The 24,303-nt window shown below is 33.2% G+C and overlaps 1 protein-coding gene across 12 annotated transcripts in view; it reads left to right on the forward strand.

Annotated features, from left to right (window-relative positions):
- Window positions 1–24,303, forward strand: part of LOC145255614 (pleckstrin homology domain-containing family H member 2-like) — a 1,732,783-nt gene that overhangs the window by 1,273,805 nt on the left and 434,675 nt on the right. For all 12 annotated transcript variants that reach the window (XR_013863868.1, XM_080114122.1, XM_080114121.1 and 9 more), the window contains one exon: window positions 19,087–19,156. Coding sequence is in view for 11 of the 12 variants with exons in the window: in XM_080114122.1 (XP_079970248.1) it covers window positions 19,087–19,156 (70 nt within the window). In the remaining variant the exon portion in view is untranslated. The remainder of the gene's footprint in view (window positions 1–19,086; window positions 19,157–24,303) is intronic.

Here is a 24,303-nt window from a genome sequence, read left to right on the forward strand (position 1 = left end):
TTTACGTTGTGTGCTTAGAGTGACTGAATTTTATTTTTCGTATTTTATTTTATTTATTCATGGTATTTATTACGATTATCGACATAAATTATTTCCAAGGCAACACAGTTGCGAAATTAGTTCAAAAGAATTTCTTTTTCCTTATACATTTGTGATCTATTTTTTTTTTATGGAAATCGCTCGAGACATGGCATGAAGCCACTTGATATAAGGAGCTAACAAGAACGAAAGCAGATTAGTGTAAAGACAGGAGATGCGTATTGACCTTAGTCTTTTCAAGACCAAGGTGTAGGTAGAAGGAAGACAGTGAGCAGGAAGAGAGTTCCACAATCTTGTAGTCTTTAGAAGGAAGCTACTGGAATAAGGAGCTGTATTACTATAAGGTATTAAAACAACGAATTGATGGAGACCACTAGATCAACGAGTGAAACGAGCTGGAACAAAGGAAGCAGGGAACAGATCAGACGTTCTGAGGAACAAATGTCATAATTGTATTTCTAGAAAAGACTGAGACTAACGAAAACAGGCCTGTGAAAGAAAGGTTGCAGGAAAGAAGGAAGTGTGGAGCAATCAAATTACAGATACGTTTCAGCAATTTATCAAAGTCTAGACATGGGACAGAGTTCCACCTGTCCAAATATGACAACGATACTCCATACGTGGTTGGATAGTAGATCTGTAGAGATAGAGAATTGCCTCGGGTGCGAGAAAGGGATTAGAGCGACACGAAGAACCAGTTTTATGAGAAGCAGAAAGAGCAGTGGGTTTAATATATGAACTCCAAAAACAGATTTTGTGAGAAAGAAAGATTAAGAAGTTTTAGAGTCGATTACTCATCCATTAGAATCTCAGAAAGAAAAGGGACACACCTACGATTGAAAGACAATAGCTGAATCTTAACAGGATTAAATGAAAGAAGCCGTTTCTTAGCCCCAATCCATAACTGAACCCAAATCAACTTCTAGATCAACTGAATATTTTAACTGATGGGCGAGAAGCAATACCAGAATGTGTGTGTGTGTGTGTAATGATGAAAATTCTAGAAATATTATTCCATTTCTTAAAAGTCTCACATATTTTGAATTCTACCCCCAATAGCCCATTCCATTGTAAAAAAAACAAACAATCTTTTCGCGTCAGCAACGCACTACATATTTTTAAATATTGTATATAATTTCCTCATGTCAATCATCTTCAGAAAGTTTGGAAATACAGACGAAACGCCTTTTCCACATACATATGTTGGTTTGGTAAAATATGGTTTTTCAATTCAATTTCACAGTTTGTGTATAGCGATCCTTTTTGTTTAGAAGCTCAATGTTTGTTAAATATTACAACAGAGCATATGTAAAACAGTATAGTTTTATTTCAAGATCCAAATATTTAATAAAAAATAAATATTTGGGTCTTCGAATGTAACTATACTGTTATTCTGTTATATATATATATATATATATATATATATATATATATATATATATATATATATATATATAAGCAAAATATACGACCAGAAGGAGTTTAGATAACAAACTAACACTTTTAGGAGGATGAAAATGATGCTGAGTTTGCTAGTTAGCCAATCAGATTCTTTGTTATTCACATACCCATTTATCGCAACCAATGGTTGCATGTTTATAAGCCAGAGGTTCATTTGGCCTCCAATTCACCCATTTCTTTGTTCGTTTTTTGAGGGATGGGTTCTCCCTTTTCTTTGTGTTAGAAATTAATCTAACTTTAATCTGGATGTTTTTTGCTAACATTTTAATTAATACTAGTTTATTTATTCGTTTATTGATTATTATTATTATAATCATCATTATCGTTATTGATTGTGTATGTAATGCTGAAAATCTGTGTAGCTTGATTGCCATATGTATTTTTTTTTAACTTACTATTCAGTTCTACTTACGTTTTGAGCACTGTAGAAGTAAATTTTATGGAGATAGATAAAATACTAAAACTAGTCGTACTACTAATCTATATAAATAAAACAGTAGTTTTATATGTGTGTGCGCGTGTGTTTGTGTAGGTGTGTGCATATTTAACCAACAAACTTTCAAACTAGTGGTCACATTGCACTGAAATTAACAGTAAATATTAACCAAACACCACAAAGATGCTTAACAACAGGTAAAATCTTTGTTTGGATGGATAAATAATGCGTACAGAAATCTGTTGGCAAGTTGAAATGCCAAATGTTCAATTAAGCTTCCTGATATATCTATTACTTTTGTGCATACACAAATTCATGCATAGTGTGAAGTGGTTTAATTTTAAATCTTTCTTATTTGTCTGTTGAGCAAACATTAGGGAAGGCGACTGGATCGTTAAATGTTTTGGTTTCGATTCTAGCTGATGGTACCTTTTTTTTTTTTTTACACAGTGATCACCATTTATCAAGGCCCGGAAGCCACTCAGGGATAAGGGTTATTGCAAGTACATTACGTTAGTGTGGAGATTTGATGAAGTGTTTAATTAAGGCGGCGGTTCATTAGGAATTTGTTAACATTGGACTTGAAGACATCCAAGTTGTAGTCCGGAGGGAAGCAGGCAGACGGAACAGAGTTCCACAGGCGTGCAGTTCTAAGAAAGAAGCTTTGTTCATGGAATCCGCGTTTTGATTTAGGCACAGATATAGAGTGGGAGAAATTGTTCACAGTGGATTCAGCTAGACGGGTGTTTTTCGTGAAAGATTGGTGAGGGGGAACCAGAGATTGGAGTTCAGACGAGCACCTGCCATGGAAATAACGATAAAACAAGGATAGGCTCGCAACGTCTTTTCTGTGGGAGAGAGGTTGCAGGGTAGAGTAAAGGGCATCCCCCACTAAGCCACGAAGTCTATTTTGTACTCTGTCAAGGCAGGATAGGCTGTTTTTAGCAGCCCCTGCCCAGATATGGCAACAGTATTCCATCCTTGGACGTACTTGGGTTTTATACAGATAGAGAATTGCATCAGTAGTGAGATATCTTCTCGAGCGGTAGAAGGATCCTACCATCTTTCCAGCGACCTTGGCAACAGACTTGATGTACGTGTTCCATTTCAGATCAGGAGTAAAGGTCAAACCCAGAAGCTTGTCAAAACACGGGGCCTCACCCAGACGAGAGCCATCCATCACAATTGATGCCAGCTGGGGATCAGAGCGTTGATGATGTAAGGATAGGAGTTTGGTTTTGGAAGCATTAAAGGTAACCAGCCACATCTTCCCCCACTGAACCACGCGCTCGAGATCAGAGGAGAGAGAATCAGAGAGAACTTTGTCATTTACAGCCTTTGATGTGTTGCGGTCGTGTCATCAGCATAGATGTAAACAAATGATTTAAGTATGTGTTTAGGGAGGTCATTGATGTAGATCAGGAAGAGAGTTGGGTCCAGGATTGACCCCTGAGGGACTCCAGCATTCTCTGTCATTTTTGTTTTTTTTACTTTTGAAATCAGTACTATATATTAGAAACAATATAGTATCAGATAGAGAATTGGCTTTGTAATACTGAATACGAAATCTGCATGAATTAAAATATATAAAAACGTATTTTACGGCCCCCCCCCTCCAGTCGTCACACAGACACACACACACACACACACACACACACACACACACAGAGGGTGGTCGCTAGAAAACGGGAAATTTGTCAAACAACGATTTATTTTTACAAAGTTTTTCAAGGATAAATGTTATATTATACTCATAGATATTCAAAATGTCGTCCGTGCAATTCACTGCAGCGTCTTAACCTATAAAATTCAATCTCGTGTGGCGTTTTGAAGGGTAGCTTGTGGGATATCATCCTAAGCTCTTGCCAAGCACATTTTCAAGTCATCAATAGAGTGTATGTCACGTCGACGGTTATACGTCTCAAAGCTGCAACAACATTATCAAACTGATGCTTTGTAATCGTTGAAAAAAAAGAAAAAAAAAAAAAAATTCGGTAGCACGGCCAGACATTTTGTCCGTCCCCAAATCGGATTTTCACTTTTGAAAAGAATGATCACCTGCCTTTGAAAATCTGAAAGCTGTTTCCTGCTGCTCCCGCCCATGATGTGGGTATCAAAATCTAAATCGAAGAAATCAATAAACAAGATGTAATGAAATCAATATGCAGATTGCACACCCATTCGAAAACAAAAGAATCAATAAAAAAAAATAGCAATCACGCATTTTATTCATCATCGAAGCTGACCTTCAAATTTCCCGCTTTTCTAGCGATCACCCTGTATATATATATATATATATATATATATATATATATATAACTACTTAATTTACTCACATAAAATTAATATACGAAAGTATAGATTTATGCGTAAACTTTAAGTATTGACTTCAAAAGTGCTCAATACGTAGGTAGAGCTAGTTAGTAATTTATAAAATATATATGGCGATTAAGCTACAATGAATATTCCGCGTTTCATCCACTCTAGGACTCATAAGCCTGAAGAATCCTAGAGTGGATGAAACGCGGAATATTCAGTGTAGCTTAATCGCCATATATATTTTATAAATTACTATATATATATATATATATAGAGAGAGAGAGAGAGAGAGAGAGAGAAATAAAAAGGAACAAAAGTATGTTTTCATCAACGTTTCGTCTTTATTTCGAGACTTCCTCTGGATGAATGAGATTAAGAAAACAAAAACACCAGTACAAATATTTGAAAATTTTTCATGTGCAAAGTGTGACGCTGTTCGCTGTTCTATTTCAAAAACGGAAAAAGACGTTGAAAATTTAAAAAAATTAGGGGAGCCTGCGTTGTTAAAGAGAGAGAGATTTTGAATAACTTCATATAGCTGTTAATATGTTTTTTAAAGGATATGAACGCAGTTAATATCCTTTCTGTAAAGAATGTCTGTTAAAATTCAAATATACGTGTGCAAGAGAAATGAAATGAGTGTGTTTTTGTTATGTAATTTATTGATTAAGATTATATGGATTAATTATTACAGAGGGTGTTTCTATGTTATGAGAAGGTTAACCGGTGTCTACAATTAAATTATGTTCTTTTAATAAAAGTTTACTTATTAATGGCGTTACATTATAGAAACCTGCACGTTGTTTAATTGTGTGTGTATATATATATATATATATATATATATATATATATATATATATATATATATATATATATATATATATAAATTATGGAAACACTATTCCGACGTTATGGAGGTATGAAAAAGGAACAAACCAAATTATAGATTCATCAACGTTTAATCTTTATTTGAAAACTTCATCGGGATGATTAATTTGAAGAAGAAAAATTCATCATCTGAGAATTCTTGAAATAAAGACGAAACGTTGATGAATACATAATTTGGTTTGTTCCTTTTTCATCTCTCCACATATAAATGAAATAAAAAATTACGGGTTTGTATTACTGTACACATAGATTCGAAAAAGTTGTCAAAAGAAAAAACAAATATATGACAGATAAATTTATCAAAGGCAAGATAAGTTACTTTTCTACCAAACTGGATATATTTTTCGTGTTTTTATTCAATGTAACATGTTTATTCAGCTCTAAACGCATACAGTGTTTACCGATGTATTGGAAAATTCAAAATGGCACCCGACTCTCTCTTTAACACGGTAAGTTCAGGAAAGGGTGTTATAAATAATAAACTAGACAAAATACTGTTAGAAATTCGCTCAATATATGTTACCGTGACATAAGTTGATATATATTCGGTGTTTTTTTAATAGTATTTTGTCTAGTTTATTATTTATAACACCTTTTCCCAAACTTACCATGTTAAAGAGAGAGTCGGGCGCCATTTTGAATTTTCCAATACATCGGTAAACACTGCATGTTTTTCGAGCTGAATAAACATGTTACATCGAATAAAAACACAAAAAATATATCCAGTTTGGTAGAAAAGTAACTTATCTTGTCTTTGATAATATTTATTTGTTATATATTTGTTTTGTGACAACTTTTTCGAATCTATGTGTACAGTAATACAAACCCGAAATTACAATTAATTTTACAAAGATAATCCAAAATAGCAAACTTAAAATATATTATAAATATTGAAGAGTTAATATTTATAAAGTAATCCTAACCAGATGTAAAAGCTCAATAAAACCAAATAGGAAACAGAGCTTTTAACAAGAACAAAGAATTAATAAAAAACATGTTGAAAAAAAAAAAAAAAACAATTTAAGAAAAGTTAAAAACATTTAATTTTCAAAAAAGGGGAACATAACTTGGATTAAGGACAATCCACTAAATTTGTCTTCCCTTTTTGAAAATTAAATGTTTTTAACCCTTCTTAAAGTGTTTTTAACATGTTTTATTATTTGTTCTTATATATATATATATATATATATATATATATATATATATATATATATATATATATATATATATATATGCGTGTGCGTATAATAATATATAGAAAAGAAAATGAAATGAGACTATTTTTGCCTTTGAAGTTGGCTCTCGGCTTTGTTCCATCATCAATGCCGCGTCATGTGTGGGGTCTGGGGGTGGCGATCTCGCAGACACAACGCCGACCGCACGACGAGTTGCGAGCAATCATAAAAAGGCCTAGTGAGTGCCAGCCGGCACAGATCAGCCGCAGATCGATGGAATCGACAATCTTATGCGCATTGAATGGTTTTATGGGTGTGAAGTGTTTCTCTCTCGGGATGTAATGATGAACCACTTTATGGTCGGCTTTATCGTGTTGCCAGCGGACATGCCGTTAACGAGCTCACAGATCGGATTCCCAGACTCTGGATGCTAACGAGTAATTGTTGCTTTGCTGGCCGTCTTTATTCTGGTCACAAGAGGCAAATATCTTCAGTATATGATATCCAACACTGATGTAGATAGATATGTCAGTTTAAAAGATGAAATTAAATTTCAGACATAATCGAATAGTGTACGGAATTGTGGATAAGTATGAACACATGCTAATAAAAAATAACACAGATAATGTTTGCAAATTCTTATTTTTATCCTCAGCCCCCCCCTCCCCCAATCAACAGATATTAGACCATTCCAATAATGACATGGTCCCTGTTGATTGCAGTGTAATGCTGTCTTGTGCAGTTCTAGGAGGTCCACCCTCCCTGGCTTTGCCTTAGGCGCCCTTACCGGGGAATGCCGACGGAGCTGCATGGGCACTTTTTGCTTGTTAGATCTTTTGATCTCAGTTTTTGACCTTAATGTCACAGTGGGAGTGAACTAAATTATTTTTTTTTTTTCACTAATTCTCACAGCCTAGCTGATAACTTGTTAACCCTTATCCTTGAGTGACTTTGGAGCCTTGATAAGTGCTGACATGTTTGTACATAAGAAAAATGCAGGGGCTGGGGATAGTGTGACCCATATGTGACGTAGGTCTTTGGGTCAATCTTGAAGCGAGGTGGGAAGGAATGTTGCATTTGAGAGGAGATTGTAGGGTGGGCATAAGGGAAAGGAGGATGGGCGGGCATATGGGGTGGATATTTGTTTTGGGGGTCAATTTCTAAAGGCCGTCTATCCAATACCTGCATGAATGCAAAAGATGGTTAAACCGATGATGACGATGACGATGATGATTGTCAAGAAGAAGAGGGTAAAAGAAAGCAAGGAGGAGGAGGAGGAGTAGAAGAAAAAGAAACCTAAAAATTGTAAGTGAACTATACGTTACTTAATAAATAAAATAAACAAAAAATAAATAAATAAATAAAATAAAACATAAATAAATAAAAATAAACGAATAAAACAAATAAATAAATAAATAAAAAAAATAAAAATAAAAAAATAAATAAAAATAAATAAAATATAAAATAAATAAAAAATAAATATAAAATAAATAGAATAAGAACAAATAAATAAAATAAATAAATAATAAATAAAAAAATAAACGGATAAAATAAATAAATAAATAAATAAAGTAAAAAATAAATAAATAAAAAATAAGCGAATAAAATAAATAAATAGAATAATAAATAAATAAAAAATAAACGAATAAAATAAATAAATAAATAAATAAAATTAATAAAAAAGCGAATAAAATAAATACACTAAAAAATAAATAAATGAAAATAAATAAAGAAAATAAATAAAGAAAAATAAACGAATAAAATAAATAAAATGAACGTAAAATAAATAAAATAAATAAATAAAAAATAAGCGAATAAAATAAATAAATAGAATAATAAATGAACAAAAAATAAACAAATAAAATAAATAAATAAATAAATAAAATAAATAAAAACAAATAAATAAATAATAAACGAATAGAATAAATAAATAAATAAAATAAATTAATAAAATAAATAAAAAATAAGCGAATAAAATAAGTAAATAAAATAAATAAATAAAATAAATAAATAAAATAAATAAATAAAAAAATAAATAATAATATAATACGAATAAAATAAATAAATAAATAAAATTAATAACATAAAAATAAATAAAAAATAAGCGAATAAAATAAATAAATAAATAAAATTAATAACAAAAATAAATAAAAAATAAACGAATAAAATAAATAAATAAATAAAATTAATAACATAAAAATAAAAAAATAAACGAATAAAATAAATAAATAAATAAAATTAATAACATAAAAATAAATAAAAAATAAGCGAATAAAATAAATAAATAAATAAATAAAATTAATAACATAAAAATAAATAAAAAATAAACGAATAAAATAAATAAATAAATAAAATTAATAACATAAAAATAAAAAAATAAACGAATAAAATAAATAAATAAACTTAATAACATAAAAATAAATAAAAAATAAGCGAATAAAATAAATAAATAAAATTAATAACATAAAAATAAATAAAAATAAACGAATAAAATAAATAAATAAATAAAATTAATAACATAAAAATAAAAAAAATAAACGAATAAAATAAATAAATAAAATTAATAACATAAAAATAAATAAAAAATAAGTGAATAAAATAAATAAATAAATAAATAAAATCAATAACATAAAAATAAATAAAAAATAAACGAATAAAATAAATAAATAAATAAAATTAATAACATAAAAATAAAAAATAAACGAATAAAATAAATAAATAAATAAACTTAATAACATAAAAATAGATAAAAAATAAGCGAATAAAATAAATAAATAAAATTAATAACATAAAAATAAATAAAAATAAACGAATAAAATAAATAAATAAATAAACTTAATAACATAAAAATAAATAAAAAATAAGCGAATAAAATAAATAAATAAATAAAATTAATAACATAAAAATAAATAAAAATAAATGAATAAAATAAATAAATAAATTAAATTAATAACATAAAAATAAATAAAAATAAATGAATAAAATAAATAAATAAATAAACTTAATAACATAAAAATAAATAAAAAATAAGCGAATAAAATAAATAAATAAATAAAATTAATAACATAAAAATAAATAAATAAGCGAATAAAATAAATACACTAAAAAAATAAATAAATAAAAAATAAAAGAATAAAATAAATAAAATAAATAAATTAAATAAATAAAAAATAAGCAGATAAAATAATTACGCTAAAAAAAATAAATAAAAAATAAAAGAATAAAATAATTACGCTAAAAAATAAATAAATAAAAAATAAGCAAATGAAATAATTAAATATTGGTAGTGTAGATGCTAACTGGCACCAATCCAAATTGTTGTGAAGGACCAAGAAAGGTGGAAAGACAGAAGAGAGAAAGCACTCCTAAGACCTCCACTGGATGAGTGAAAAAAGCCTGGGACTTTATTGACACCCAAATTCCAGTGAAGGCAAATAGTCGTTTATTGAAAGAGGTGAACAGTACTACAAATCTGGGGAGATACGTTGTCTATGATGATGACCTGTGTGAGAATTTCTAAAAGAAGAAGGAATTGGCTTAAAAGATGTTTTCTTTCTTTCTTTTTTTTTAACTTGGGTTCATCACTTATCAAGGCCTAGAGGCCACTCTAGTATAAGGGTTTTAGGTAGATGGTGAAACAATATGATCAGTTACGGTGGAATTTGTGTACGGTTTAATTATATAAGAGGACAGCTCAAGAAGAATTTATTTGCATTAGACTTGAAAACGAGCATATTATTGACAGCTGGGAAGCATCCCCATGGTATAGTGTTCCACAGATGGACAGTTCTAGGAAAGAAACTCTGCTCATGGAATTTTCGTTTCGTTTTAAGCACAGATAGAGAGTGACGGAAATTGTTGATAGTTGTTGTAGCGAGACGAGTGTTTGTTGCGAAAATTTTACAAGGGATACCATAAATTGGAGCTCAGTCGAGCACATGCCATAAATAGCTATGGCTAAAGGTACATTACCCTAAAGTACGTCATTCAAACTCCTTGGCTTAATGTTATTGAAAAAAACAATGAGTCAAATTATTTCCTTGTCTTTGTTTCCTCGCGACTGTCTGCATACAACGTGTGGGTCCTAAGTGTTGACATGTGACAACTACAGTATTCCTCCATTAAAGAAACTGGCCCTGTCGGTGGGCCATTAAAATACGCCGACTGCCCCCCTGCAGAGGGTAAAAGTCTCTCAATGGGGGTCCTGGATATGACCTTAAACCATATCCAGTGGTGAGGCCCCAGCTTGTGGGCTTTGGGGAGTGTGGAGCCACCCTTTAATTACCATTGCTCCCAGGTCCACTCTGACCCGGAGTGGTAGTATCTGTTAGGGTCCCAACTATGGGTTAAATAGAAACCGACGTGAAAACAACAAATATATTCTATTAAAAAAAATTTTTCTTCAAAATCTTTGGATTCGGCATTAAATAACCCGAAAAGGGTTGATATGCCGTAAAACAAAAGCAACCAACCAACCATTAAAGAAACGGTTACTTAGGTTTGACTCCCATACATCATCATACTGGGATTGTCGCCTGGATAGTGAAGGTTGAGTACGTAGAGAGAAATGGTACAAGAATTTGGTTCACTTAATCGAACACAAGTTGCTAACCTAATGTGCAAATCAAAATCAATTAGTAAAGGAGCCAAATGCCAGCAACACTGACTAAACAGAATGAAAATATAAATCACAAAAATAAATAAAATAAATGAAATAATCACACATTTCTAAAGAAATGGTAGAAACACTAGAGGAAGACCTCCAATCTGTGGTGGAATGGGGACAAAAGTGGTTGGTCGCGTTCAATGCTGCCAAAACTAAACTAGTTTCATTCAATAATTACAAGAAACCCTCTCTACCACCTATAGCAATGGCCAACGACTCTTTATCTGAGAGTACATCTTTCAAACTCCTTGGCCTAACGTTCACAGGAAATATGAGTTGCAACAATTACATTGAAGGCATTGCCAGGGCTGCTGCAAGAAAGGTGGGCTCTCTCTACCGTGCTAGAAAACTACTAACACCCGAAAGTATCCTGTGCCTCTATAAGGCTACCATTCACCCATGTATGGAGTATTGCTGTCACATCTGGGCTGGTGCATCTGCTACTAGTCTCTCGCCCCTTGACAAGGTTCAAAAGAGAGTCGCAAACCTGATAGGCCCTAAACTGGCATCTAAGCTTCAGCCTCTGTCCCATCGACGAAATGTTGCATCCCTCTGCCTTTTCTACAAGTATTTTAGTGGTGAATGCTCTGACGAACTGCAATCACTTGTGCCCCCACGACGTGAGCACCCTCGACAAACCCGACAGGCTGCTAAATCCCACCCCCACACTGTAGAGATCCCTAGATGTAGAAGATCTTTCTACTCCAATAGTTTCTTCCCCAGAACCGCCAGACTTTGGAATTCCATTCCAGGTTCCTGCTTCCCCAACAGTACTGACGTGCAGACGTTCAAGTGTAACGTAAACCGACATCTTGCTGCCCAAATCCCTACATAGTACCCCAGTAGTTGTTGCCCCTGATAGTAGCCCCCTACACCAAAGTGGCAATTTGCCTTGCTTGGGGTGAAAATGTAATAAAAAAAAAAAAAAAAAAAAAAAAATCTTCACTCTGATATGAACGTCACTTTGTGTGTGTGTGTGTGCGTGAGAGAGAAATCCTTCCTCATAGGTTCCGAAACGGCTGACCCAACCTTTTTCAAATTTCACACAAATGTAATTTATATGCCTGGCAGTGTTCTTAGATATGTTTTGTACAGAAATTCATCTGATAAGTATCGAAAAAAAACGATTTAAAAAATAGCTTTTCTCTGTTATAGATAAAAAAGAATTTTTACAGGGAAATGTTTTATGTTACACCAGCCAAGGGAGATAATAAAATCTCAGCAAATCATTTCTTCTTAAAAAAAAAAGAAAAAACAGATTTATTATAATCTGGAGATATGGCTTGGTGATAGAGCATTCGAATAATCCCCGAGTCAAGCCCGGGTGTACCGCACCATTTTATTTTCATTTTTCTTATTATTGAGTTCAATTTGTGATAAAAAGAGGTACCATTTAAAATCTCCGCAAATCATTTCTTCATCTGCATATTTTAAAACTAAATATCAATCAGAAATGACTTTTCCAGGGCATTCATCGTCAAGCCCAAATATCAGCTGACATGATATTGTAAACAAACACAGACGGAATTTGATGAATGACTTTATCATTATTTTTGTTTTATTTAAAAAATTTTTGTTTGCGAATTACTCCAGCGAACAAATTATTCCTTGTAATATATAATAATCAATAAAGGATTGATTCTATAAAAATACATACGCAATGTGCATGGATTAAAATATCATATTGAAGTTTATTGTACGACCGAGCAACGCCGGGCTGCCAGCTAGTAATATAAATAATTTTAAAAAAATACAGATTAAAAATAGAACAACAATTCTGTCTAGCGTTTATTATCTTCGCATCAAGACAGATTTGGGCAAAATCATGGTGAAATAAAAAAAAAAAAAAAGATTTGATTCCAGTCATATTTTAAGGTTATTAATTCTTTTTATTTTATTTTATTTTATATTTCTTTTTGTTTTTTTGTTTTTTTTTTGTTTTTCTTTTGAAATTTTATTTTTGTGAGATCTTCGAATTCCCATGATGCATTGCTGTCTCTGTCAGCCATCTTGATAAGTTATGAGAAATTTAACATGACCAAAAAAAAAAACAAAAACAAAAAAACAAACAAACAAGAAATTAAAGAACCACATATAAATGTTTCAGACAATTAAAATCTTTAAAATAAAAGTCGCTTTTCTATTATTGACAGCTATCTAAATTTTAACAAGATTATTTAAACGGAACCGTTTTTATATTTGTAGACATCGAGTTTCAAGTAAAATAGTCTACAGCTCCTTATATATAAAGCAAAAACCTATTCTGTCTGTCTGTTTTTTTTTTGTTTTTTTTTTAATATATTTTGTTCCAGTTAGTTTCTAGTGATCAAAGGGTCCCCGTTTTGGGTGCTAACACTTGATTCTGCTACGCGTTAAAATTATATCAGGTTTTTTTTTGTTTTTTTTGAGAATAAATATTATTCTTTAAAGCTTCCATTTGTACTTTGTTGCAACTCTGTCTTCCAGGAATCGAGGTCCTTAAACCATATGCGATGGTGAGGCCACATCTTGCAAGCTTTGCGAAGTGTGGAGCCACCCTTTAATTGCCATTGCTCCCAGGTCCACTCTGACCCGGAGTGGTAGTACCTGTTAGGGTCCCATAGAATAAATAGAAACTGACTTGAAAAAAAAAAAATTCTATTAAAAATGTTTTCTTCAAAATCACTGGATTCGGCATTAAATAACCTGAAAAGAGGTTGATATGCCATAAATCAAAAACAACCAATCCAGGAATCGAGTCTTAGTAAATTTTATTTTTTATTGGCCCCTATCACAACTAGTATAATGTTTTTTTTTTTTTGTTTTTTTTTTTTCAGGGGCCATGTCTGTTCTTTTTTTTTTTTTTTTTAATTTTCTTATCAGTTTGTTCAAGCTAGGGATGGGGCATCCTATTGGATGCCAGCCATTCACTCGCTATATCATATACTACAATCGAGGGACCATTTTAGGATTGTAACCATCCCTTTAAAGGCAATTGCTTGAATCTCTCTCTTGCACTTGGTTCACCGGGTATATGTTATAATCCTGGTTAAAGGGCCACAAGAAAGACAGAACATGGAAATAGAGTATTACCATGAACATACAAAAGTGTGAGCTGTTCGTTGACAAATAAGTTCTGTTGGCTCTCTGGATCGAATCCCTGCATTAAGGACTTGTCTGCCAGTATTTATTGCATGTGGATCAGTTTATTTGAAGATTATCCAGGTAATTCCGCCATGATAGTATCTTTGCCAGGTAATTTTTGAAATTCTTTTTTATGAGTTTGGTTGCTCCTATTTTTAATGAAATGCTGGAGATCTTCCTAGTTTCTCTTTTCATGTCATAAATAAGACCTTGGTATTTTGTCATCTTTTCTCTCTCTGTTTAATGTTGGGCAAGAGAGAACCATAATACCAATACGAAAAGTAGACACTATATTCACCAGAATCCGAATTGGTCATTCAAGACTAACACATGAATACCTTCTGAAAGCAGAAAGTATCCGTCAATGCAGAATCTGCCAACAACCACTAACCATTAAACACATATTAATGAAATGTAAAAAATATGAAAATATTTGTACGAAATATTTCAAAGAACAAAACCTTAAAACAATATTTGAAAAAGAAACACCTAACAAAATATTAGATTTCCTGAGAAAAATTAAACTTTTGGAACTTATTTGAAAATAAAGCAAACCACTGCCCAAAGTCTCAAATGAAGAATATTCTCTTTACCTTTTATGGCATGAAATGACCTATAGGGTTGATGTGCCGTTAAACAAAAACTTACCTACCTACCTACCTCTCTGTTTAACCCAGCATCATTATGAGACACTGACTTCTACTAAGGTTGCTTCTTTCTCCTTCTTGTCCCATATCATTATGTCAGGTTTAATATCTCCGTTTTCAAGGTACGCGGATTTGCTGCTGCATTCAATATTCAACTGCTTTTTTCTTTTATTTTACAGATGAGGCTGTTGTGCTAGGCATAATATATATATATTTACTTATCATGGACCCTGTATTTAAAAAATTCTTTTTTATTACATGGGGATCACCACTTATCAAGGCCCGTAAGCCACTCGGGGATAAGGGTTATTTTGTGTACAATAATCAATGGGATAATATCGTAGTAATAGTTGGTATTGGAGATTTGATAAAGCGTTTTACTTACGGGGGCAATTAATCAAGAATTTGTTTATGTTGGACTTGAAGACGTCCAAGTTGTAGTCAGGCGGGAAACAGGCAAGCGGAAGAGAATTCCACAAGCGTGCACTTCTCATAAAAAAGCTATGTTTATGGAATCTACGTTTTGATTTAGGCACAGATAAAGAGTGGGGGAAATTACTGAGAGTGGTTTTAGCTAGACGGGTGTTTATCATGAAGGATTGGCGAGGGGGGACCAGAGATTGGAGCTTGGACGAGCACTTGCCATAGAAATAACGATAAAACAAAGACAGGCTCGCAACGTCTCTTCTGTGGGAGAGAGGTTGCAGGGAAGAGAAGAGAGCATCCCCCACTAAGCCACGAAGTCTATTTTGTACTTTTTCAAAGCAGGATAGGCTGTTTTTTGAGGCTCCAGCCCAGATGTGGCAGCAGTACTCCATCTTTGGGTGTACTTGGCTTTTATACAGATAGAGAATTGCATCAGTAATGAGATATCTTCTGGAGCAGTAGAAGGATCCTACGATTTTCCCAGTGGCCCGGGCAACAGACTTTATATACGTGTTCCATTTCAGATCAGGAGTAAAGGTCAAACCCAGGAGATTGTCAAAATATGAAGCCTCCCCAAGACGAGAGCCATCCATTTCAATTGATGCTAGATGAGGAACAGAGCGTTGATGATGTAAAGTTAGGAGCTTGGTTTTAGATGCATTAAAAGTAACCAGCCATCTCTTCCCCCACTGAACAACACGCTCAAGATGAGAGGAGAGGAAATCAGAGAGCTTTGTTATTTACGGCCTTTGATGTGTTGCCATAGATGGTCGTGTCATCAGCCAAGATGTCAACGAATGAATTTAGTATTTTTTTGGGAGATCTTTTTTGTATCATTTGGATTCATCGAACAACTGTTCTCACCTTGAGTATGATTTTCACAACGTTTTGGTTGATGTAACCTCCAACTTTCTTCAGGTTTATCTTGTCGAACTTGGGAATGTTTCTGTCGAACTCGGGAATTTGGACGGAATTTCGAGCGGAACCCTTTATTTACTTCACGGGGGTGCTCTTGTTCCATCAGCCATGACTGGATAGAAGTCCTAACTAATTCGCAAATGTACATTTCGGTCGCCCACACCGAGGGTTGAATGTTCAACCTTTAAGAGAATGAAGGTCAGAGGTTACATCGACCGAAACGTTGTGAGAATCACACTCAAGATGAGAACAGTAGTCCGATGAATCAAAATAATATGAATAACCAATCCTCATCTAAAAACTTCAGAAACGTTGTTTCTTTTTGTTTCCAATTTTCTTATAATTTTGTTGTCGCTGGGAATGTTGCATCCTACCGGATGCCAGACATTCAGCCACTATTTCAGATACTCAAACCAAGAGATCGTTTCAAGATTATGACCGTCCCTTTAAGGGCAACTATTTGTATCTCTCTTGCACTTGGTTCACCGGGTATATTTGCCAGTTTTTGAATTTCTTTTTTATGAGTTCGATGTCTCCTATAATTACTGGAATGATAGAGATCTTCCTAAGATTCCAATTTCCTTTCCTGTCGTACATAAGACCTTGGCATTTTATTTTCTCCCTTTCAGTTCTGTTTATGCCGACATCACGGGATACATTGACTTCAACTAGGGTTGCTACTTTCTCCCTCTTGTTACATATTGCTGTCAGATTTAATGACTCTGTTTTCTAGGTACGTAGCTATGAGAATTGGACGGTCTTGGTGGATGGTGTATGACTTATTTCCAACTGTTCTTTCTGGTAAACATGTTCCCAGGATATACGGCATAATCACGTTGACACACCGGTTCCCCGCTGGATCACCGAAGTTAAGCAACATTGAACCTGGTCAGTACTAAATGAGTGACCATTTGGGATTCCAGGTGCTGTATGTGCTCTCTGCTTATCTCGGCATTGTTTTCAGTCGTCTTGGACTTCTCCTTGCCCTGGACTCAAACAGTGCCGATTCAGGCGAGGTGTGGTTGGAGATTGTGAAACCCTTGCCTCACAATTACACGCACAGCTGTCCCTACGAGGGTATCCCTTTGTCTTTTGAGACTGAATGAAGGCATCGATTGATGTTTCCAGGACTTGCTGCCACATTCGCTAATGAACTTTCTAGAGATGGTCCAGTGGAGATATTTAAACACTCCATTGTGTTGCGTTGTGTAATAGCCATCTCGCAGCATAATCTTACAACTGGATGTCAGGTGGCTCACACTCTCTACTTCTGTGTTTCAGAACCGGAACTTGTTGTCATTGCTGAGACCACTCTTCTTCTTAAAAGTGTTGGTAATCAAGCCTTCATCTTGGTTACCAGATTTCAGAAAATCGTGCAGGAAGGAAGTGGTTTTGTCCCGCATTCGCGTAGGACACACGCACATAACTCACTCCTTCCTGCTAAAACTGCTAAAAAAAGAAGACTCTCCAGAATGTTTGGCATGCCAAGAACGTTTTACAATAAAACCCTTTCTTTTGGATTGTGGTGATCTCACGCATAGCCGGCAAAATTATTACAATGTCAACAATATGGAAGAACTATTTAAAAAAATAAATCGATCAAATCGACTGGCAACTAAATCTCACCCCTTCACTATAGTGGGCCTCAAATGCAGAAAACTCCATTCTTATAACTGCTTTCCTTGAACCATTTGCATTTATTATTTGCTCCCTGTTTTCGCTAGATACCCATTTAGTATAACCCCTATAAATTGGGTTTCTAATCGTAGGAGACACTTACACCTCAGTCGCAATGAAGAAGTGTTTTATCAACGAACATAAAAACGTACTGACCAAGGTGAAGTAGACATTAATTCTGTAGAATCTCAAGTGGTTTGATTTCTCAGTATATATCTAAGAAGACATTATTATTTCAAAGATATCATCTTGTTTCTTAATTGCCCACCTCTTTTGACTAAATATTTTTCACATTGCTGGCCCATCGTTTGTAATATGCAACAATGTAGTTCACTAAACATGTAGCAGTGTGGTATCTGTTCTTCAGATGCTGCACTTTCATTTCTTGTTATCTTTCGTTGGAGGAGAAATCCTTCACGACTGAGACAATTTTTTATTTTTGTACCTTTTCTCCACGTTAAAAAACGACCCTGGTGTCTAACTCTGTCCCGTGGGGAGGCATTGTAAATAGGTACATGTTCATACTTTTTTTTAATCCTTGGCCTTTTGGTCAAGATCAAAGTGTAGTATATGTTCTTCAGATGCTGCACTTCTATTTCTTGTTCTCTTTCGGTGGATGAGAAATCCTTCACGACTGAGACAATTTTTATTCATACTTTTGACCAACGATGTTAGTGATTCATTTAACACAATAGATTCAATTTGATTTGAACTTGGCTTGCCGATTTTGCAGTCTCTATTTCTTAAAAAAAAAAAGAACATTTTAATCTTTGATTTCTTTAATATAATTTACTAGTGGAGGGAGGGCGCCTGGTCTTGGCCGGTCATTAAACACGCTTAAATAATATTTTAATTTGGCCAAATTTCATATATATTCATTATAGAATCGTTATTTCAAAAGTAAAAAAAAAGTATTTGGGTGCTATCAGCAAGAATCGAAACTGAAACTGTAGCATTCAAAGCTGGTGACGTTACCACTGTACCAATGTGACACACATATAAACTCATTAAAAATTAAAAATAAACTTAGTTGAATGTACAAAATGTTGAACCATTTTTTTCAATTTTGACCCATTTTTGACCCCTTTAAAATCTATTTTTAGCTGGCTAAAGGCCCATAAGATAAGAGTCCGTAAAAAATAGAATAATTTGAGCCTCCTAGCGCTTCTCTATGACAGTTAATTTCGGTAGAGATAGAGTTTGAAAATATGGAGACAGACAAACCGACAGACAGAAAGACCTATAGCCGATTATATATTTAATTTTCTATATAATTCAATAATTGTTCCTGTTTCTTTTTTCTTCTTCCAGGTCACAAATTCAAAGAAAACTTATTATTTGACCGCAGACTCGGCCTCCGAAGTTGATAGATGGGTGAGATGTAAGTAAAAAAAAATTTCAAGAAATAATTCATCTTCGACGAAAAAAAAAATGATATTGAGTGACTCTGAAAAAATATTTAGCCTATGTGAACCAATTATTTGATTCCAGACATTCAACAAAATATCTCTGACTTCTTGTAATACACAGCTGGTCTTGTTTTGTTGGCATGCATGTTATTGCTCAATGGGTAGTGAGGTCTCTCTGTTAATTTATCTCTTTCTTTTTGTTGCAGTCATTTTTTATTAGACGCAGTTGTGAAAGTTATTAAAAACTACAGCATAAAATCATATGGGGTTCAATAATGTTTTATTTTTCTTCTTCAATATACATTATAAATATAAAATAATTAATGTTGAGACGATTAATTGCAATCAGAATCAGGAATTGAAAAAATAAATTAGAATTTTTTGGGGGGTATTGGAATCGAAAAAAATTTGAGCCTATTTTCCAATGCCCAAAACGATTCTTTTCATTGGTTTTATTTCTTTATTTTTGTTCAAAACTTAACTTTCCATAATGATGAAATGATAAATATTTATTGATTTTAAACTACCCGTAAAACTAAAATTTATAGGACCCCTCCCACAAGTGCATTTTTATATTTGCGGAAATATATGAACATGGGTTTTTCTATAGTATTCCAACCTATTCACATGAAAACAATTCTTTATTTAGAAATTTAAAATGAATTAGAATCGGTAATTGTATCGGAATCACAAAAATATTGGAATCACTCTGTAACCTGGAAACCAACGCACGTTGTGTCTCATTTCAGTCGCAAAGGTGACCAAGACAAAGAATAGGAAATAACTCCAACTCGCTTGTCCTTTGTAACTACAGCATTTATTTCCTCATTCTCTCTTTACCTCTATGACGTCCCTAATGTGATCATCTTCTCATGTGTCCTTCACGCCTCGCAAGTAATCTTGAATGTTATCCACATCTCTTATGTGATCATTCTCTTTTTCTTTTCTTTCTTTACTGGTGACGTCATTTCGCATGCATTTACACCCGCACATCAATACTGTGTTACAGTTCCATCACTAATAATAATCCTTCCATACGGTACAGGAGCAACTATCGCAAAACATTGCTGCTTTTACATAATCCAGAAAATCAGGAAATAAGAATCTGGTTACTTTTAACATCTTTAAAACCAAGCTTCCCTCTTTTCACCACCAATGCTCAGACCTTTGTTTTGACTCAGTTGAAATGAATGGCTCTCTCTGGAAATAGTTGGATCATTTTATCACTCTAGAAAGTGTCTGACTAATGACACAATCCTCTACCTGTTTAAGAGTCAAATACGTTGCCACATCTAGGGTGGTGCCACTCAGAGGACACTATCCTGCCATGACAGAGTTCAAAACCGTCTTTGAAGCCTAGAATGGAACTCTCTTGTCTCCTCCCTACAACCTCTTTCGCACAGAAGATACATTGTGAATCTGACTCTGCTGTATCGTTACTTTCATGCCAGGTATTTGTCTAAGGCCTCTCTCTGCATAATTTTCGCAAAAAGTACTCATCTAACTACAGCCACTACCTATAATTTTCCCTACTATCTGTGCCTAAATTTGAACACAAATACCATGGACAAAACTTCTTTCCTAGAACTGCCCGCCTATAGAATCCTGTTCCACTGGTCTGCTTCCCAGCTGACTGCAATATGGTCGTCTTCAAGTCCAATGTGAACGAGTTTTTGTTGAACTGTCCCCTTAAATAATCAAATTTTAATTAATTTTCACCACTAATAATCACTGTACCAGTGAGCACCGTGCACTCATACACACATGGACAAAGAAGGACGAAAAAGCATGTGTTTGAGACATAATAACAGCGAGTGACACATGGGTGACGAGAGCGTCTTAAAATCAACTGTTTAAAACAAGAGGCAGTGTGTTGTTGGAAATACCAAGAATAAATGCCTTTTTGTTAAAAAGAAAAACTGTAAAATCGGATGTCTTTCCTTTTTCTACCCTCTGTTTTTTTGCAAGACTTTCATCTACAACGTGTTGGGTCCATTAAAATGCTATGGAATTCTGAACCGTAAAAAAAAGCTATACAATGTGACACTAATAAATACGAAATATATTTAAGCGCATTTTATGACAGCCTCACCTCCCCCTGCTAGTAGGCAATAAAATTAATCATTTTATCAGCTCTTTCCATGGGAAAAGTAAGAAATATAATTATACGAGGAGTGAGTACACTTTATTTCCGCTCACGCAATCTTGTTTCTGGAATCAACACGATTCTTCCTAAATGCATTTTCCTCACGAATGAACTCTGACGATTGGCTTCCAATAAGTTATCCCTAAAATAAATATTTCTTTTAAGAGATTTCAATTACAAGAGATAACCTTTTTTTTAAATTATATTTTCACTCCAAACAAGGCACATTGCCACTTTGATGTAGGGGGATACTATCAGGGACATAAGTTGCAGGGATACTATGTAGGGAGTTGGGCAACAAGATGTTTGTTCACATTACACTTGAACTTTTGCATGTCAGTAGAGTTAGGGAAGCAGGAACCCGGAAGGGAGTTCCAAAATCTAGCAGTTCTGGGGAAGAAATTATTAGAGTAGAAGGCTTTCTTACATTCTAGGGATCGCTACTGTGTATGGGGTGGGATTTTGCTGCTTGTTGGGTCTGCCGGATGTATTTACATTGAGGGGGCACAAGTTCTTATCCCTCTACATACTCATTAAAGCAGACACTATTAAATACAACGGAGATATTTTCTTCTTCTTTTTTTATTTTTTCGATTTTCTGCATAATTTTTTTTATATCAAAATCGAAAATATTAATGAAAGTTTCATAGTTATCACGAACGTTTTCGATTCAACTGCGAATCATCTTCAGGTGGAATTCATTTGGAGTTGATGAGGTGAAAGTGAATAGGAACGGAAATTAAAAGTCGAAAATGAAAAAAAAAAAATTGTATCGAGTGATGGGACGTTAAAAGTATATAAAACGAAGTCGATTAAAAATCTGAGTTTTAAAATCAACATGTCCATGATCAAATATTAAGCGCTACGTCAGATATTTTAATACGTTGTTGCTCTTCTTGAATGCGATGTTATTTATAGCAGGGTGATGGGTTATTATGTAGGATTCTTGGAGAATTTTTAACTTTTTAAAATTGTTTCCGTGTTGTACAATTTTTGTGCTATCAACAACGATTTGTTTAAAATTGGAAGCCACTCGAGGATAAGGATTGATAAGTATACCGAAGTCAATGGAACAATGTCGTAGTACTCGTTAGTAGTAGAAATGTGGAAAATTGTATTACTTAAGGTGATGGCTAATCAAGAACTTGTTTACATTGGACTTGAAGACGACCATATTATAGTCAGTTGGAAAGCAGGAAAGTGGAAGAGAGTTCCACAGGCATGCAGTTCTAAGAAAGAAGCTTTGATGGGGCGATTTCAATAGTTTTCCTGATTCTGATACAATTACCGATTCTGATTCTTTATAAATCTCTAAACATTTAATTATATAGTTATTTCGTTCCGATTGCTGTAAAAATACGTTAAATGTGCATATATTTTCTCAAATATATGGCATAATCGTGTTGACACACCGTTTCTCGTCAGATTACCGAAGTTAAGCAACGTTGAACCTGGTTAATACCAGATGGGTGACCATTTGGGAATTTTAGGTGCTGTATGTGCTCTCCGCTTATCTTGGCATTGCTTCCAGTCGCTCTGTACTTCACTCGCCACTGATATTTAACAATGTCGTCTCAGGAGAGGTATGGTTGGAGATTGCGCACCTCCTGCCACAAAAATTTCAAGCGCAAGTTACCCTTTGTGGGTATCCATAGTCTGTCCTAGACCGAAGGAGCTATTTTCTCAAATGCAAAAATACACTAGTAGGGAGGGGTGTATGGATTGAAATTAGAAAAGTGAAAAGTAAACTGTACAATAAATTGTATCGAGTGGTGGGAGGTTAAAAGCATATGAAGAGTTGATTAAAAATTTTAAAATGAACAAGTCCATGATCAAATATCAGCAAAGCTTGTCATTTACGCGCGACGTCAGACGTTTAAAGACGTTGTCAATCTTCTGGAATGCGATGTTATTAATAGTAGGGTGATGGGTTATTATATAGGATACTTCGAGAATTTTAAACTTTTTAAAATTCGGTCTTGTTGTACTAAGAAAAAAAACAATAAAGATGTGACACAAGAAATCATTTTGCATTTACTAAACCTATGTGTCCAGATTATACGGACACCCTGTCATATATATATATATATATATATATATATATATATATATATATATATATATATATATGTATACTTCTTCTGATGAGTTAAGGGCAGAATAGATTTCTTGGGATATATATATATCTATGTTATTTGTTTTTGTTTTAGCGATACGTCTTGAATGAATTCAATTATTTACGAAAGTGCATTTTTACCTAGATGCGAGTTGGGAATAATTTTCCCTTTAGCCAACTTGGTACCCCCGCATGGGGAGCGGTATATATATTATTTTTAAAATATAATATAACTTTTAAAATATAATTACAATATAATTTTTTTAAATATAATATTTTAAAAATTATATTTTAAAAATAATATATATATATATATATATATATATATATATATATATATATATATATATATATATATATATAAACTTTGGAAGGATGAGATGTAGGTAAAATATTTTCCCATGTTTTTCCATAAAAGGAAAATGGACTCCATACTGTGCATTGTTAAAGTATGTTTTATTCAATACGTCTGACGAAAAGCTGTTCTTGTGACAATTTTTAAACGACATAATGTTTGAATTTGTCCGAATAGTCTTGAAATAATTGTACCTAACGATAGAAATTCACTATTTGTTGCTATCAATCTATTCCTTGGTGTCTTGATTATTGTTAAAACAATATATGAATTCTCAATTATAAAATATGATAATTTTGTAACTTACATTTTAAGCCATCTCATTTTGATTTAAAACTTATTGGTATATGAACGATTACCGAATTTTCAATTATATAAACCCAGTAAAATTCGGAATACTATCAGTAAGACTATATATATATATATATATATATATATATATATATATATATATATATATATATATATATATATATATATAATAATTATTATATCCAATAAA

Source organism: Euprymna scolopes, chromosome 31 (genome assembly GCF_053919585.1).
Source record: "Euprymna scolopes isolate OS-2025 chromosome 31, ASM5391958v1, whole genome shotgun sequence".
Taxonomy (NCBI): domain Eukaryota; kingdom Metazoa; phylum Mollusca; class Cephalopoda; order Sepiida; family Sepiolidae; genus Euprymna; species Euprymna scolopes.